This window comes from Xyrauchen texanus, chromosome 8, assembly GCF_025860055.1.
Source record: "Xyrauchen texanus isolate HMW12.3.18 chromosome 8, RBS_HiC_50CHRs, whole genome shotgun sequence".
Classification (NCBI taxonomy): domain Eukaryota; kingdom Metazoa; phylum Chordata; class Actinopteri; order Cypriniformes; family Catostomidae; genus Xyrauchen; species Xyrauchen texanus.
The window spans coordinates 18,860,839-18,878,197 of NC_068283.1; the positions used below are offsets into that span (position 1 = coordinate 18,860,839).

The following is a 17,359-nucleotide window of genomic DNA, read 5'->3' on the forward strand; positions in this document are numbered from 1 at the left end:
AGAAATGTTGGCCAACTGAAAAGTATGAGCATATGCAGCACTCGATACATAGTTGGGGCTCCTTTTGCCTGAATTACTGCAGCAATGCGGCGTGGCATGGAGTCGATCAGTCTGTGGCACTGCGCGGGTGTTATGAGAGCCCAGGTTGCTCTGATAGTGGCCTTCAGCTCTTCTGCATTGTTGGGTCTGGCGTATCGCATCTTCCTCTTCACAATACCCCATAGATTTTCAATAGGGTTAAGGTCAGGCGAGTTTGCTGGCCAATTAAGAACAGGGATAGCATGGTACTTAAACCAGGTACTGGTAGCTTTGGCACTGTGTGCAGGTGCCAAGTCCTGTTGGAAAATGAAATCTGCATCTCCATAAAGTTGGTCAGCAGCAGGAAGCATGAAGTGCTCCAAAACTTCCTGGTAGACGGCTGCATTGACCTTGGACCTCAGAAAACACAGTGGACCAACACCAGCAGATGACATGGCACCCCGAACCATCACTGACTGTGGAAACTTTACACTGGACTTCAAGCAATGTAGATTCTGTGCCTCTCCTCTCTTCCTCCAGACTCTGGGACCTTGATTTCCAAAGGAAATGCAAAATTTACTTTCATCAGAGAACATAACTTTGGACCACTCCAGTCCTTTTTGTCTTTAGCCCAGGCGAGACGCTTCTGACGCTGTGTCTTGTTCAAGAGTGGCTTGACACAAGGAATGCGACAGCTGAAACCCATGTCTTGCATACGTCTGTGCGTGGTGGTTCTTGAAGCACTGACTCCAGCTGCAGTCCACTCTTTGTGAATCTACCCCACATTTTTGAATGGGTTTTGTTTCACAATCCTCTCCAGGGTGCGGTTATCCCTATTGCTTGTACACTTTTTTTCTACCACATCTTTTCCTTCCCTTCGCCTCTCTATTAATGTGCTTGGACACAGAGCTCTGTGAACAGCCAGCCTCTATAGCAATGACCTTTTGTATCTTGCCCTCCTTGTGCAAGGTGTCAATGGTCATCTTTTGGACAACTGTCAAGTCAGCAGTCTTCCCCATGATTGTGTAGCCTACAGAACTAGACTGAGAGACCATTTAAAGGCCTTTGCAGGTGTTTTGAGTTAATTAGCTGATTAGAGTGTGGCACCTGGTGTCTTCAATATTGAACCTTTTCACAATATTCTAATTTTCTGAGATACTGATTTTGGGGTTTTTCATTAGTTGTCAGTTATAATCATCAATTAAAAGGAATGATCACTTGAAATATATCAGTCTGTGTGGAATGAATGAATACATTATCCAAGTTTCACTTTTTGAATGGAATTACTGAAATAAATCAACTTTTTGATGATATTCTAATTATATGACCAGCACTTGTATATCAGACATTTTATTGTAAGCCACATGCTTAACATAACTGAGGTTAGACACTATGACACAGCACGATCAAGATACAGAACTTTAATAAAAAACAATAAAAATCAAAGATAAACAATAACTAATTCATAAACAATATGGTTTCACCACACATCTGACAAGGTAATCACAATCCATTAAGGATATTTAAAAGTACAAAGCCCTAATGTTCCAATAGAATGCAAAAGTTGTTTCCTTCTTGACTTATCCAGAGCATCCTCTGCATCCACAGTGTGTGCATTCAATGATACGACCCTAAAAAATAACAAGTTAAGAACAATGCAACAATTAATGACCTTTAAGTCCTTGCAAATAGGTGTACAGTAATAAAGAAATGTAAAAAATACAATCTCCAAAATTTAAATTGCAATGCTCTCTGAATAACTGGAAGGTTGGACATAACTTACCACTTCAAGCTTGCTCTTGGGCACTCTGCATATGCAATTTGTTCCAAAGTTTGTGTCACGCGTCTGAATGCACCGCAGACAGCACAGATTTTCATAGCCCTGTTTCTTCCATTTGGCAATGAGATTCTTGTCTGCATATCCTTCTTTGATGCAATACTCGTAAAGCTCTAAGAAACAAAGCTTAACATTTAAAAACTGGCATTGCAAATAAATTTGAACTCTCCAATTCTGATCAAGTCAGGCTGCTTGCTTGCTTGCTTGCTTGCTTTGCCGTTCACGGTAATTTTTTACTGTACAGGTAATGATAACATGTCTTTTTCCCTGAAGTAAAAACAATACAATTTGGCACTTCTTTTGGGGTTTTATGTTAAGATCTTATTTACATATCATTTTTTTTATTTCACCATTTATTTGCATATGCAAATTAGCAAATTTATTCAACTTCACAACAGTAAAACCTAAACTTCTATCATTTGAAACATGATGAAAATATGTGAATGTGTCATACATTGATTGCAGATTGCTACCATCTGTTGAAAAAGACAAATAATATGACAACAAAATGACAATTATAGCCAGTAGATGGCTGCAGTGTTCTATGCAGCCACCTACCGTGCAATAATTCTAAATTTTATCACAAGTTATGCATTTAGATATACAATATTTAGACATTATCAAACTAGTTATGCAATTTTTTTAATTATTTTTAGGGATGCACTGAAATTTCGGCAACCGAAAATATATGCCTCCCCGCACCTCAGTGCTCAGATTTCACTCTCCATCGATCTAGCGGTTATCACGGGGCTACCCAGCAAAGGCCGATCATGTCAGCTGTGTGGACATACTTCAAAGTTTCTGACAAGGACATAAAATTTGCAACCTGCAGAGGTTATTCAGCAGATATTACATATGTTGCAAAGTCTACTAGAACAAAAGCGAGTCTTATGTGCATACATGATGACAGAGAGAGAGAGACCATTCAGTGCAGCATCTCATGTTCTTGATGAGAAGAGGAACCACCTCTCCTCCCAGAAAGCTGAGCAACTTTTGTTCTTGATGAAAAACCTGCCACTTTTACTTAAATAGAAAGCAGTCCAATTTGCTGTGTATAGCAATTACATCAACATTTGTGTAGCCCTGCAAAACTTTGTTCTCGACTTAAGGCTGCATCTGTTGTTTACAGTTTTAGGTTGGTTTTAGTTATATTACTGCTGTTTTGCACTGTTAATGTATGTAACAATAATTTTCAATTAAAGGGGAAATTTGTTTACATAAACAGAAGAGAGGGCCACTCCCATTCTGTGTTTTGCCTGTTGTTTTCATTAAAATGATTGTGTAGCATATTTAAACTTTGTATTTGCAAGATGTTAGCCAAGAGCTGCTAAGTTCATTACTTGACTGCTGTTTTGCAAATCATTATAGTTTTCTAGAACATTACATTATTTGAATATGTGTTTAAAACATCTGGTAAATTTGATTGTTAAAGAACTTAATGAAGAATAATATATTTAATATTTTTTTTTAATTTAAGGTAATATTTTACATATTGTATTTAACAAATAAATAAAATCTTGCCCTGCATTTTAGTCTTACCCATTAATTTCCTTTGGTCAAACTTTTTGACCGCAAACAGCAAAGGAGACGCTTTTTGTTTTACGACTACTTTGACTTATTGAATCAAGTCCAAATGGTTTTGTAAATTCAGAAAGATTCAGGAAAAGTCACCAAGTCTTGTACCGCTCAAATAAACCAAACAACATTTATTACATCGGAACAATTGATTTCTGTCAAAAATGACCAAACAGAATAGGAAGGTTAACAAATGTAAAATATGTAATATCGGCATGTTACCTCGACTGATGGCCTTTCTTTTGTAGAACAGGTCGAAAATGTAACGGCTGCGTTGGTGATGGAGTCTGAAGATTGACCATAGAGATTCCACTTTACGTTTGCCCTCATGTGGCTCTGTTTCAGCTGTGGACCACAATATATCTCACTTCAGATTAACATTAAATGAGTAAAGAGCGAATCAATTAAGTATGTCGTATGCGGCTTTAACAATAAAATACTTTAAATAAACAAGTCTAAGTAGATATTACTGTTTGATTTCATTACAGTTAAATCTGATGAATAAATGTTTCAAAATAAAGGAGTGGTTAGCTAGCATTCCTGCTAGTTTGTACACTGTTGAACAAACCTTCACGCATTTTCTGATCCAATTCGTCAAGCGTTGGCTCTATCAACTCCCAGCCATCTGGGGGTGGTTTTCTACTCCTTTTCACTTTAGGCATTGTTTGATAGCTGACACAATTACAAGATCGTCTAAATTGTTTCAGATGCTGTTTTCGAACCTACGTGCTTTTTGTCGCTAGTTGATGACGTCACTGCAAAGGTCCTTGTGAATCGTCACAAACTGTGTCATGTCAACAAGCTGTCTTTGTTCATTTGTATGATTTAGGACTTACTACATTATTGTCAGCATCACAATTGATTGACATTCAATTGCTAAAACAATAGATTGCAATGAAATCCTCACAAGATTCATAAATCTCATTTAAAGTGGGACTACGGTGTTGCTTTCCGTACTAGCATATTGCATCAATCTAGGTGTGTGGCTGTTTGCCTGAATGTAAATATAGGAACACGGACCAGCTGGCTGCATGCTAATCGATTACTTTACCTGCTTTGTCGTATAATTTGATATTTGTTTTGTTTACTTTGGGAGTCAATTAAAACCTTGTACAACTGATTCCGATCCTGAGAGACCTGGATAATGAGACTGTGGTGAAGAGTAGCAAGCTGAAATCAGAACTCTATTGACAGCTTTTCCTTTAGTCGAGACTGGTAGTCTGGAGTGTGTTTGAGCCGATAATTTTTTTTTATATCAAATCAGGTTAAATCGTCATCATGCCCAAAGGAGGTAAGATATCTGTCTGATATCCCTGTGTTAGAAATAACTGTCACAGAGAGCTGATCAACAGTGATCACACTGATTGACCATGTTGAGTCTGCAGCAGCAGCACACGTCACTCTTGGGCTGGCAGAGGGAATCCTGACATGTGCTTGTTTACACACTGTTTTCATAATCTATTATGACTGCATGGTATTGAGATTATGCATAACATGTATTTTACTAATTTTAAACTCAAGCATTCTGTAAACAGTGAACAAATATTTTGGGAAATTAATCTCACATGCTTTTTGTTTTGTTTCTAGGAAAAAAAGGTGGCCATAAAGGTCGGATGAGAACCTACACAAGTCCTGAAGAAATAGATGCTCAAATGAAAGCAGAAAAAGAAAGAAAGATGGTAAATTACCTACATTGTCATCTCAGATAGTAATGTGCTGGCCCAGAGAACATGTCAATAAAGAGGTTGATAGAAAGCAAGTCTTAACATTTTAATAAACCTATTACATCTATTAGGACATGAAGGCAAAACACAGCAGCTTTATGCAGAAGCAGAGCTTAGTTCTTAGTTCTGAGCATGGTAGAATAAAAGAACAATTCCAACAAAAAAAAAAAAAGATAATTTAATAGGTGTAATGTAGTGGTAGACCAATATATCAGCCATATTAAGATTTATTGAGTATATTTAACCATTCTGAGATTATAACGATGTCTGCTTGGTTCCTTTTATAAATGTTACATCAATCTTGTGTCAGTTCCAAATACACAGACACACACACACACACACACACACACACACACATTAATTTCAAATCAGATCTTTGCAACTCACTCCAAAAAAGTTGGGATAGTCAAGTGTTTACCACTGTGTAGCATTACCATTTTTTCTAATAACTCTATGGAATTTTCCCTCATCCATTATGCAGGTCTTCAGCTGCGCAGTTGTACGGGGCCTTCGTTATCCTATTTTGCATTTTATAATTTTGCATTTATCATTCCACACATTCTCAATTGGAGACAGGTCAGGACTGCAGGCAGGCCAATCTAGCACCCACATTCTAGTTAAGTATTTTCTTTGCAAAGCAGAAGCCATACATCAACACTGTCCAGAAGACACGTCGACTGCTCTGGCCTTGGTCTCATCTTAGATGGAAAGTGGAACAGTAGTATTGTGTTTTGTGGTCTGGCGACGAGTCCACATTTAATATAGTTTTTGGGAAAAACAGCTGTCATTTCTCCGGACCATAGAGGACCATCCAAGCTGTTAATAGCGTCAGGTCCAAAAACCATTGTCTGTCATGGTATGGGGGTGTGTAGTGCCCATGGAATGGGTAACTTGCACATCTGGGAGGGAACCATTATTACAGAAAGATATGTGCACATTTTGGAGTAATATATACAGCCATCCAGACACCATATTTTCCAGGAACATCCCTGCATTTTCTAGCAGGACATGCAAAACCACATTCTGCCCGGATTACAAGTGCATGGCTGTGTAAGCAGAGAGTGTGGGTGCTAGATTGGCCTGCCTGCAGTCCAAACCTGTCTCCAATTGAGAATGTGTTGCATATTATGAAGCATAGCATACAGCAACAGAGCCCTTGTAAAACAGTGCAGCTGAAGACCTGCATAATGGATAAATGGGGGAAATTCCACTTGCTAAATTAACAAATTTGTGTCCTCAGTGCCCAGATGTTTAATAAAGTGTGTAAAAACTTGACTGTCTCAAACTTTTTTGGAGTGTGTTGCAATCATCTGATTTGAAATGAGTGTTTATTTAAAAAAACTATATTAAATTCACAAGATATAACATCAAATAATTTGTTGTAGTGCTTTATATAGAACAGAGTGAATATAATTTACAAATCACTTTTTGTTTTAATTAGCATTTTCCACACTGTCACAATTTCTTCAGAATTGGGGTTGTACAGTATATATCTGCTATCAGCCACCCTGCTCTCTAGATATTGGTACCGGCATTGGACACTGGAAAGCCCATATCGGACAGTCACTTGTCATGTCAACAACATAAGATAACCACAATTTCTATGGGGCTTAATGGTGTATAAACACAGATTCTCTTCTTACCATCATTAAGAAATCTCAGACTACCCATCTGCAAGTCAAATTGGCTGCAGAAACCTTTCTGAAACTGCACAACAACAAATGTATTGGTGCAAAAAAGCCTTTTCTGCAAGCAGTAAAATAAAGCCACATCAAATCTGAAACTCAATATAGTTATCTTTATTTTTCTACATCATAGACTGAAGATGAAGAAGGTGTGTCAGTGAACGACAACCAAAGCGAAGACAAACTGACAGCATCAGGTTCAGAGGACAGTGATGACGACGGGTCTCAGGTAAGTCTTAGCTCAGAATGATTTAGGATTGCCCATGTGCCTGCAGATCAGTCCATCTGGAGATATATTTATCAGAGCCTACTGTGGCAAGGAAGGAGACATTAAGTTGTGTTTGCAAGTATCAGACACACTCTTGCTCAGTCTAAATAATGTGCAATCTAATTGGGTGGGGTCTATCAATTACTGCGTTTGGAATGTCGGCATTATATAAGGTTAATGTCATTCTAGTCATGCCACTGACGGATGATAATGTACTGGTGATGATCCAGCAGTGGCAGTATCATTACAACTCACTACAAACTCTTTCAGAAAGAGCTGATGTGTGAATTCAGGAAACAAAGTGATATTTACTAGTTTTCTCCATTTTGTCACAGAAAAGGAAGGGTGTTGAGGGCTTGATAGAGATTGAAAATCCTAATCGTGCTGCCCAGAAAACAAAGAAAGTCACTGAGTTAGAACTTGAGGGACCCAGACAGCTTTCCAGAAGAGAAAGGTAAAAACACTGGGTTGAGTGAAGCCAATGAAGCAATTATCTCTGAACCACTTATAGTAGGGCCCTCTCATTATTCACTCTCATTTTATGTGTATCACTTCACTAAAGGTGAAATGTCTATACATTAATACGTAACATAATCTTTAAGGAAACTTCTTTCAGTTATAAAACAAAAACAACATACCATTTCCTTCTCACCTCTTTTATTTTTGTTGCTATTTTATCACATTTCAGAGAAGAGATTGAAAAGCAAAAAGCCAAGGAGAGGTATATGAAAATGCATTTAGCTGGCAAGACAGATCAAGCTAAAGCAGATCTCGCTCGGCTTGCCATTATTAAAAAGCAACGTGAGGAGGCTGCGCGGAAAAAAGAAGAGGAACGTAAAGGTAAATCGGAGGATTTCTGGAATGTCACAGAACTTATGTGATGTTTGCACATTTATTCATGTTTTGTTCTTTTTCATTACAGCAAAAGACGCAGCACAGGAAACAGCAGCAGCAGCTAAAGGAATACATACAATGTCTCTCAAATAATGCAGACGTAGTGGATTCTTAAAAGCTTTGATGCATTTATGGACAGTGTACAGTTATATTGACAATATTATTTTTGAAGGAAAAAAAAGCTTGAAAATGTGTTATGCTATGTAAAATTTTATAACACAATGTTCTGTTGATGAGGAATATTGCAGAGTAAATTATCCCTGAAAGCAGGCAATGCCTTTGTGAGAGCCCTGATGCTTTCACCAAAGTGGCTAACTCATAATGCTGGCTTTCACTCGATTATACTAGAAATATATAGACATGTTTATTAATATATTAACATATTGACACATGCAACTGAGTGGATTTTAATTAAATAATTATTGTAACAAATAAAGACCTCTGTTGTAAAGGACCTGGGATATTGTAAAATTATGTTCCGATGGGATTGTCTTCTTGAAATTATGTAAAAGATATCATAATGCCAATAAAAATTTCATAAATTTTTACTGAAAAATATGTGTATCATGTTGTATATACATTGTAGGAAATTGTTGTAGCATTGTAGATGTTATTTGTAGGACTGAGAATACAAAAAAACTACTGAGATCAGCAAAGAAAGGTTTTGGCATTCAGAATATATATGTATAAATATATATATATATATATATATATATATATATATATATATATATATATATATATATTATTGTATTTAAATCATGCGATTATTATTAAATTTGTATGACAATGCGTATGGAGCACAGGATGTCCTCAAGACTGAGGACAGTGGCAGGAATGATCTTGGAGATATTGGTAAAAACGTTTCAGCATGATAAGTGGGAGGAGATCCATAGGCCACTCCCCTCAGCGCGCTCATTGGTCTCCAAGTTTCGCGGACTTTTGGCACGAGGAAATCCAAAAGAAATTGCATAAATCTGAAAGTAATCGGGTAGCACCGTTACTCACAATTGTAAAGGTAAGTGTCAGAACATTTCCATCGTATATCACGTATATGTTTGAAGCGTAGGTTTCTTAAATCTGTTAGATGTAGTGGAACAAATCAAGACCGTGTGACTGCACATGTGCTCCTTATTCTTGGCAGATGAAAATGAACTTGCACGGTTGTACTGCAAATGGGCTCGTGTAAATCGCTTTATGAAATTCGCCTTGTCAAAGAAAAACAACGTCTGCATTTTTATATATTAACTATTTGTCCCTGAGTCACACTTCGCTAAATATACTAGGTTATGATTTAACAGCATTTCGTGGATAAAAGTGTTACCTTAAAGACAGTTCCGGTTTATCTATCTGTCTATCACTGTGGACTCAACGTAGCTAAATGTATCGCTTTAGTTCTCAACAAAACGCGGATAAAACATTCTCAGAGTTATGTTTCGTAATCTGTCGCGTGGCCTGTCTGGCAGCAGCTGCAGTTGCATCATTTGACTGACACGCTGATCTGACCTGAGCAAGAACATCAATAGAACATTAGAGCAACATCTAGAACAACAAAGCATTAACTTTGAGTGTTTGACGATTTTGTTTCTGTCATTTGAACCAAGAAGAACTTGCTTGAAAATAAAAGTTGAAGTTTCCAAACGATTAACATGTTGTCATTAATCATTTTTACACTTCAACAGAAGCTGTATATCTTTACACAGACAGTTCTAGGGGGTTGTGCACCCCAAAATAAAAATTATCATAATTTACTCACACTTATGCCATCCCAGATGTGCAGACCATCATTCTTCTGCTGAACACAAACATTTCAGCAAGTGAATTTTGATCGAAACTTTGAACCTCCAAAAAGGCATCATAAAATTAATTAATTTACGACTCCAGTGGTTAAATCCATATCTTCAGAAAATATGATATGTGTTGGAGAGAAACAAATCAATATTTAAGTCCTTTTTTACTATCAATCTCCAGCTTTGACCAGCCCTAACCAGTAGGTGGCGATATGCACCAAAAAACCCGACTTGCCAAAAAGAAGAAAGTGAAAGTGGAGATTTATAGAAAAAAAAGGACTTTAATATTGACGTCTCTCTCACACACCTATCATATAGCTCGTTTTCACACACCTATTATATCGCTTCAGTGGTTAAATCCATATCATCAGGAGTTGTCTGGATTACTTCTATGCTGCCTTTATGTGGATTTTGGAGCTTCAAATTTTTGGTCACCATTTACTTGCATTGTAGAGCTACAGAGCTGAAATATTCTTCTAAAAATCTTTTTGTTCAGCAGAAGCAAGCAAGTCAGTCATACACATCTGGGATGGCATGAGGGTGAGTAAATATGAGAATTTTCATTTTTGGGTGAACTATTCAGTTAATGCTCGGAGCAGGCAGTTACAATACAAATGTATATAAATAATGTTTGAGAAACAAACTAATAATTCAATGATAAATTGGATCAGTTGTGTAAAAATCCATAAAATGTGTCTAATTCAAGTTGTTCAAAGCCAGTACTGTAATTTTGTATTTGCAGAATAACAATTAACATACCCAGATGTGTTTTTTCAAAATTATTAAAACATTTCGACAATTATCCTGTTGGATGTGTTTCATAATGACGGAGGACTTTTCTCAAAAATTCAACTAATTTATTTATTTGTTAAACCTTGAGTACTTTAGTCCTTCATAACAGTAATGCTTTGATTGCAATACTTTTCTCAGTTTAACCACAACATCTTTTCCTCTAGAGATCAACAAGTATGGCTCAAGTCAATGGTCATCATAATGGTACATGGGACTCCCACAACAAGATGATGCTGGAACCTCTGAGCACAAATGATCCTGAGGTAACCAGAACTATTGTAAATGCTGCAGTGAGCCACTGAGTGACATTGGGGTCAATATATGTGGACTGTCAAATTGTGGCCTTGACTCTAATCCGTTTATAGTTCAATATTGTAAAGGTAGTTTACATTGTGTCTTTATATTTAATACAGGTATTTGACATCATAAAGAAGGAGAAGAGGAGGCAGACGTATGGATTAGAGCTCATTGCCTCTGAGAACTTCACCAGTCGAGCAGTTTTGGAAGCACTGGGCTCCTGCATGAATAACAAGTACTCTGAGGGTTATCCAGGACAGAGGTTATTATTGTGCAATCACATTGCACATACTGTAATTGTTGTTTTTGTCTAGCCAATAAGTAGCTTTTAAAATATACTTTTTTCAATCCATTCATTAAAATGTTCTGTTCATGCTGCCAAACTTTGTTAAATTCTTTTTTCTTTCTTTTTTTTTTTTTAGGTATTATGGAGGCACGGAGCATGTAGACGAATTAGAGCGTTTGTGTCAGGAAAGAGCTTTGAAAGCTTACGGGCTTGACCCTAATAAATGGGGAGTTAATGTACAACCGTACTCTGGTAGGTTTGTTTCTCAGTTTCACTGGCATGCTTTAAGAGATTATGTAACTGGTGTGAAACAGTAACTTAACACCTAATATTAAATGGTTATGTTTCTCTCAGGGTCACCTGCGAACTTTGCTGTATACACGGCCATTGTGGAACCTCATGGACGGATCATGGGCCTTGACCTGCCCGATGGAGGCCATCTCACCCACGGCTTCATGACTGACAAAAAGAAAATCTCAGCCACTTCCATTTTCTTTGAGTCTATGCCATATAAGGTAAACTTAATTATAGGTGCTTCCTAAGGCAAGCATCACCATTACTATTGGTGATACACTTTCAGTGGTTTAAACAAACCTCTAACCTCAAGTATTAAACTTAAGCATGTAATTTGTCCCTTTGAATATTAAATTGTCAGGCTTGTTGAGGAGAGAGTTGCTATTACTTTTCTAAGTGATCAAACTTAAAATTATGCCTGCTGAACAATAAAACTGGTGAAAAAATATGAAATAGACTTGGTCCAGTAAACAACAACAAACTAGCAACTACATGGCAACAAGCTAAAAAAAAAAAAAAAAACGCAGAACACATTAGCAACCACATAACAATCCATCACAGTTTCTAATGATAATTATTATTGATAAGCCAGTTTCATCATACCTATTATACTACCATTTCTAATGCATGTGCATTATATTTGTCCAGGTCAACCCAGAAACTGGATACATTGATTATGACAGACTTGAGGAAAATGCTCGGCTCTTCCACCCCAGACTTATTATTGCAGGTCAGCACTGTTTCGTTGTTGTGCATTGTGTTTGTTAAAATATAATTAAAGATTTTGAAAGTGTTGTACTGCAATATATTACAAAATTAGAATTTAAGTCCATTGACTGTGTTTTGTGTGTGGCTGCAAAAACTAAATATTTCACAATTTAAATAATTAAAATCACTAACAAATTACTTGCAAGTTCTTTGAGACAAAGTAAATATATTAATAATTATATTTGAATGTGTTTTTTTATATATATATATATATATATATATATATATATATATATATATATATATATAATATACTTGCAAGTTCTTTGAGACAAAGTAAATATATTAATAATTATATTTGAATGTGGTTTTTTTATATAAAAAAAACATATTCAAATATAATTATTAATATATTTACTTTGTCTCAAAGAACTTGCAAGTAATTTGTTTCACAGCCCTAGTATGGACTTAACCTATAATATTTCCATGCATCACTATTAAGGCACCAGCTGTTATTCCCGTAACCTGGACTACAGTCGCCTGAGGAAGATATCCAATGAGAATGGGGCCTATCTTTTGGCAGACATGGCTCACATTAGTGGTCTGGTTGCAGCAGGTGTGGTTCCTTCTCCATTTGAACACTGTGATGTTGTTTCCACCACTACCCACAAGACCCTCAGGGGCTGCAGAGCAGGAGTCATTTTCTTCAGAAAAGGTGAATTTATTACCCTCATTATTACCCTTTAAATGTATTCCCTTGATAACTATGTCATGTCACACTCTTGACTTGTAGGAGTTCGCAGTGTTGATGCAAAAGGGAAGGAGACCCTGTACAACCTTGAGAGTCTGATAAACCAGGCAGTGTTTCCTGGACTTCAAGGTGGCCCACATAACCATGCCATTGCTGGTAGGATCTGTTAACCATCTGATAAGTCTATTAAGTTGTCCGATATGTGCACTGGGGTTCAAAAGTTGATTTTGAAATCAAAATCGAATTTAAACCTGGAAATAAACAGAACATTTTAGTATTTTTGACTTTATGGTATAATGTAAAATGAACAAGAAGTATTTAAGACGGGGAGACACTGATTCTACTCGATAGCACTTGTATCGGGCCAATATTGGGGATAAATGTTTCAGAGTACATTGACATAATGACGTGGTTGCATTTACTGTGGTGCATGTACGTAAAGACCAGTTTAAGGAACCATTGGTCATTTCGGTGTTTAAAGCATTTAAACCTAGCAAATATACATGCATCGTCTTGCTTGTGCTCACACTCTGCGCACGTTTGTGTTTCGTTGCTTGCTTTGAGGCTCACAAGATTCTCATTGGTATAAAAAAAACATTCTCAAATCAAGTCAATGCCAGCTCGTGTACATGCCGTCATGAAAGCAAAAGAGGGACATAAATTAGTCTTCATTTTTCAAACATATTGCTATACTGATAAGAAAATTTGTAATAGAAATCAACTAAAATGTAAAATTGAAGCATTCTCGCATGTGGTTTGAACCCCACTGTATATTACTTAGCAAAAATGCTTCACTTTTCTTCATAGGTCTAAATGTGATGTTCAAATACTGTAATGACCAAATATTTAGCTCTACCTTGTATCGGATTGCTTTTGCATGTGGTGCGCAGGAGTTGCTGTTGCTTTGAAGCAGGCTCTGACTCCAGAGTTCAAGACCTATCAAATGCAAGTTCTGGCAAATTGCAGAGCTTTAGCAGCCACCCTTATGGAAAAGGGCTACAAGGTTGTTACAGGTGAGTTTCAGTGAAGATTTAGAAAAATATGCATATCACAAATGTTTACAAAATGTGTATGTCTTTACACAAAACAATTTATATAGAGATATATGTGTAAAGCCCTATTCGGACTGGTTAAAAAAAAACGATGTTTGAGTTACAGTTATCATTACCTGACTTCTATGTTTTTTTTGGATGGCAAAAAATCGGCATGATACATCCATATTGAAAAGCACTCCGCAGGCAGAACATTTTCACGCAAGTACGATCTTAACGGTAGTTCATGTTGGTCAAAATACACGATGAGAAGCTTTGTGAAAATTCGACATCTGCAATCAGAGACCTTCACATTCGGACAGGATTAGATTTCTCAGAGGTCCCTTGAGTTAGCAGAAACATGGTAGGTATTTTGCTCTGAAATTTGTATGGAGGTTCTGAGAGAAAAACACAGACTTGTCTGATTCAGATGGGATTAAAATCACAAAGTCCGTCTGTGAAGCACAATTTCCCTAACCTCCTCCGGGAAAACTAGTCCAATCCAAATAGGGCTTATAAAGCCTTTTAGATGAGGTTTATAAAGATGCACCTTTTGGTTACAGAAGATCTGCCATGTTTATCTGTTGACCATTTGTATTCAGGCGGCTCTGATAATCATCTCATCTTGGTCGATCTACGTCCAAATGGAACTGATGGAGGGAGGGCCGAGAAGGTGTTGGAGGCTTGTGCCATTGCCTGCAACAAGAATACATGCCCAGGTGCCTTCAAGAAATAATGAATAATAGTACTGTAACTGCCCCATTCTTGTACAGTGTGTTTTGAGGTCTTCAATTACTAACATAGACAGATAAACATTTATCTTTTTCTCTAATATAATGTTTCCCCCCAAACTACGTTTTGAAGGTGATAAAAGTGCCTTGCGTCCCAGTGGCCTTCGTTTAGGGTCTCCGGCTCTTACATCCCGAGGGCTTTTGGAGGATGATTTCCGCAAGGTTGGCGAGTTCATTCATCAGGGTGAGTTCATATTACGCTCTAATATAACACCAAAGGAATAATTCACCCCAAAATGATAATTCTCTCATAATTTACTCGCCCTCATGCCATCTCAAACTTGCATGACTTTTTTTTTTCTTTGTAACCCAAAGATAATTTTGATAAGATGTTTCTCCATACAATGCAAGTCAATAGGGTGCAAAAAATCCATGTCTTCTGAAGCGATGCAATGGGTTTTGGGTGAGAAACAGACCTTTTTGATTTAAATGATGAGTGAATTGCCATTTTTGTGTTAACTATTCCTTTTGAAGGATGTATATACATCGTAATAACCTAGCTCAGAGATTGACCATATTTGTGTGTCTGCCCTTAGGCATTGAGTTGACGTTGGAGATGCAAAGAAACATGAACCCAAAAGCTACTTTGAAGGAGTTTAAGGATGAACTGGCTCAAAATGAGAAGTATCAACTGAAAACTAAAGACATCCGAGAGGAGGTGGAAGCCTTTGCTGGAAAATTCCCCATGCCGGGGTTGCCAGAGTTATAATTATCCATTTGACTTTTTGGTGTTCCTGAAATGGGATATTACTTCTCTTTAGATGGGGTGTAAATGCAGTGTAACAGTGTTATAATGCACATTGTTGTGATGATTTCCCATTTCATTGTCGTCATCATCCACATGAACTATCTGTCTTGGAAAGCACCAATGATAGTTTTGTAAAAGCATTACTCTGTGTTTGCTCGTCAGTTATTTTTGGTCTTTACCTGTTTTCTGTGGTTGAGAATAGGGGACACAGAACACTGAAATGCTCTCCAGATAAGACCAACAGAAAAATATTCAATGGCAACAACACACTAAAGTGCAAATAAAGCCATAAATACTGTAAATGTGAACATATGAGGACATTTTTTTTTCTTGATAATTGAGTAGAATCCTGTTTACTGTAACTAGTTACAATTTCAAAAGACATATGAATCTTTCAACTATCTTTATAATACATTTAAAGTAAGTTGAATGTCACAAATTGTTACAACTAAATCGCACCACACAGCATTAAATAAAATAATTTAATGAAAATGATGGTAGAGTGATTTCACAGTGGGCAGCAACGCAAAGCACAGATGAACCTTCAAATTGACTCAACATTCATAAATATTTTAGCATATAGATCATTACTCCCATACAAGCTCACAATACTGTCTTAGAGTAGATTTGCATTAAGTAGCAACAAAAGTGTATGATTTTTACAAACACAGCGAATAAAATGTTAAAACAGTGGCGTGGGGTAATAACCTTAGAAGGTAATGTATTTCAGTATGGCTTTTTATCAATTTACATTCAACAGACCATGCATTTAAATGCAGTTATCTGTTACTGACGAATCGTTACAAAGGCCAATAATTACTGGGTAACTAAAGCAGCAGAATTTTAAGACACATTTGTGATGAAACACTGGTGGCGGTCAGAAGATCTGTCATTTTGGATTGCAACTGCGATCATGCAGTAGTGGGAATAACAATTCCAGGCAATGTTCTTTGGCAGCAGCCACCATTTGTGAGTCATTTGTTTCACAATTACTGCAACAGCCATAAATTGAAGTGCTATTCCATCCACATGAACACTCATGCTGACATTACTTGCACACATCTCAGACACAACCATTTATATCACTTTAAAATATCTCGAAAAGCAGAATGATACAACACATGAAATAAAATGGAAGTGTCTATAAATGGCACCAGATTTTTGCCTCAAAGTTTCGTGCTCTCCAAACATGCAGACGGTTGTGTAACAGATCTCCACAACATGACATTTTACACGCAGTACATTCTTTCACCATACCACATAATTACATTATAACACAGAGGGCAGTTGACACCTAATTTTTTTTTTTTTAAATCTCAATATCTTGTGAACGGTTATTCATACAATTAACCACGGTCTTTGTTTTATAAAATTAATCTTTTACTTTCTTACCTCAGACATACATTTCCAGTAGAAATGACTGAAAAAGGAGAAAGATCAGGATGATTTGCAGGTTTTCCCTGTACTAATAATGAATTTAATTCAATTACTTCACAAGCCATGAAAGTATAAAAAGACCAACATTGACCAATTCATCAATTAACATTAAAATGTTGACAATTTCAACACAGAAAACGACCTAATTCTAATGGCACAGTTTCATAAAGGCTGTTGGGCAAAGGTAAATGACAGCATATTGAGGAGAACATGAAAAATATGCTTGTGATTTTCATGCAGCAACATTGCATCTCTTATGAAGGCATAAGAAGAGCAATGTTAATATTTAAACAGGCTACCAGGATCAGATTACTCTCCTCCTGCTGTTGTGTCTGTGCATGCAAATAGAAAATAGGCCAATTATGTCATGAAAACATGCCTTTAAAGAGGCAATGTTCATCAGAATGTTAGCCTCAGTCTCCACTCACTTTCA

General features: G+C 36.8%; 3 protein-coding genes across 5 annotated transcripts; 2 read left to right on the forward strand and 1 right to left on the reverse strand.

Moving 5' to 3' along the window:
• Positions 1-1,338: 1,338 nt before the first annotated feature.
• LOC127648020 (protein BUD31 homolog) lies at positions 1,339-4,179 on the reverse strand. The gene is made up of 4 exons (XM_052132580.1): positions 3,999-4,179; positions 3,653-3,775; positions 1,802-1,968; positions 1,339-1,649 (listed from the first exon to the last, which is right to left on the reverse strand). Exons 1-4 carry the CDS (start codon positions 4,090-4,092, stop codon positions 1,599-1,601), a joined length of 435 nt encoding a protein of 144 aa, XP_051988540.1. The 5' UTR covers positions 4,093-4,179; the 3' UTR covers positions 1,339-1,598.
• A 43-nt stretch (positions 4,180-4,222) lies between these two features.
• On the forward strand, positions 4,223-8,533 carry LOC127647967 (28 kDa heat- and acid-stable phosphoprotein-like). Its single transcript, XM_052132506.1, has 6 exons — positions 4,223-4,721; positions 5,018-5,109; positions 6,973-7,068; positions 7,443-7,561; positions 7,796-7,947; positions 8,030-8,533. The coding sequence occupies exons 1-6, from the start codon at positions 4,709-4,711 to the stop codon at positions 8,092-8,094; spliced, it is 537 nt and encodes a 178-aa protein (XP_051988466.1). The 5' UTR covers positions 4,223-4,708; the 3' UTR covers positions 8,095-8,533.
• A 374-nt stretch (positions 8,534-8,907) lies between these two features.
• Positions 8,908-17,348, forward strand: LOC127647893 (serine hydroxymethyltransferase, cytosolic-like). 3 transcript variants are annotated; one of them, XM_052132412.1, is made up of 13 exons: positions 8,928-9,019; positions 10,291-10,331; positions 10,748-10,846; positions 10,997-11,142; positions 11,303-11,418; positions 11,521-11,681; positions 12,109-12,190; positions 12,671-12,883; positions 12,962-13,075; positions 13,810-13,932; positions 14,553-14,669; positions 14,815-14,925; positions 15,278-17,348. In XM_052132412.1, exons 2-13 carry the CDS (start codon positions 10,326-10,328, stop codon positions 15,448-15,450), a joined length of 1,461 nt encoding a protein of 486 aa, XP_051988372.1. In that variant the 5' UTR covers positions 8,928-9,019; positions 10,291-10,325; the 3' UTR covers positions 15,451-17,348. The 3 variants fall into 3 exon arrangements, with proteins under 3 accessions (XP_051988373.1, XP_051988372.1, XP_051988371.1); XM_052132411.1 differs by having other exon boundaries at positions 8,965-9,019; positions 10,288-10,331; XM_052132413.1 differs by lacking the exon at positions 10,291-10,331 and having other exon boundaries at positions 8,908-9,019; positions 15,278-17,347.
• Positions 17,349-17,359: the final 11 nt, after the last annotated feature.

What these genes read in the sequence shown, in the direction of transcription:
- LOC127647893 (XM_052132412.1), top strand. An exon ending in TGAGCACAAATGATCCTGAG is followed by an intron (nt 10,847 to 10,996) that starts GTAACCAGAACT and finishes TATTTAATACAG; the next exon opens with GTATTTGACATCATAAAGAA. An exon ending in AGTCATTTTCTTCAGAAAAG is followed by an intron (nt 12,884 to 12,961) that starts GTGAATTTATTA and finishes CTTGACTTGTAG; the next exon opens with GAGTTCGCAGTGTTGATGCA.
- LOC127647967 (XM_052132506.1), top strand. An exon ending in GTGATGACGACGGGTCTCAG is followed by an intron (nt 7,069 to 7,442) that starts GTAAGTCTTAGC and finishes ATTTTGTCACAG; the next exon opens with AAAAGGAAGGGTGTTGAGGG. An exon ending in AAAAGAAGAGGAACGTAAAG is followed by an intron (nt 7,948 to 8,029) that starts GTAAATCGGAGG and finishes TTTTCATTACAG; the next exon opens with CAAAAGACGCAGCACAGGAA.
- LOC127648020 (XM_052132580.1), bottom strand. Translation starts at nt 4,092, where the DNA reads ATGCCTAAAGTGAAAAGGAGTAGAAAACCACCCCCAGATGGCTGGGAG. An exon ending in GGATCAGAAAATGCGTGAAG is followed by an intron (nt 3,776 to 3,998) that starts GTTTGTTCAACA and finishes TGTGGTCCACAG; the next exon opens with CTGAAACAGAGCCACATGAG. An exon ending in AAGAAAGGCCATCAGTCGAG is followed by an intron (nt 1,969 to 3,652) that starts GTAACATGCCGA and finishes TTTGTTTCTTAG; the next exon opens with AGCTTTACGAGTATTGCATC.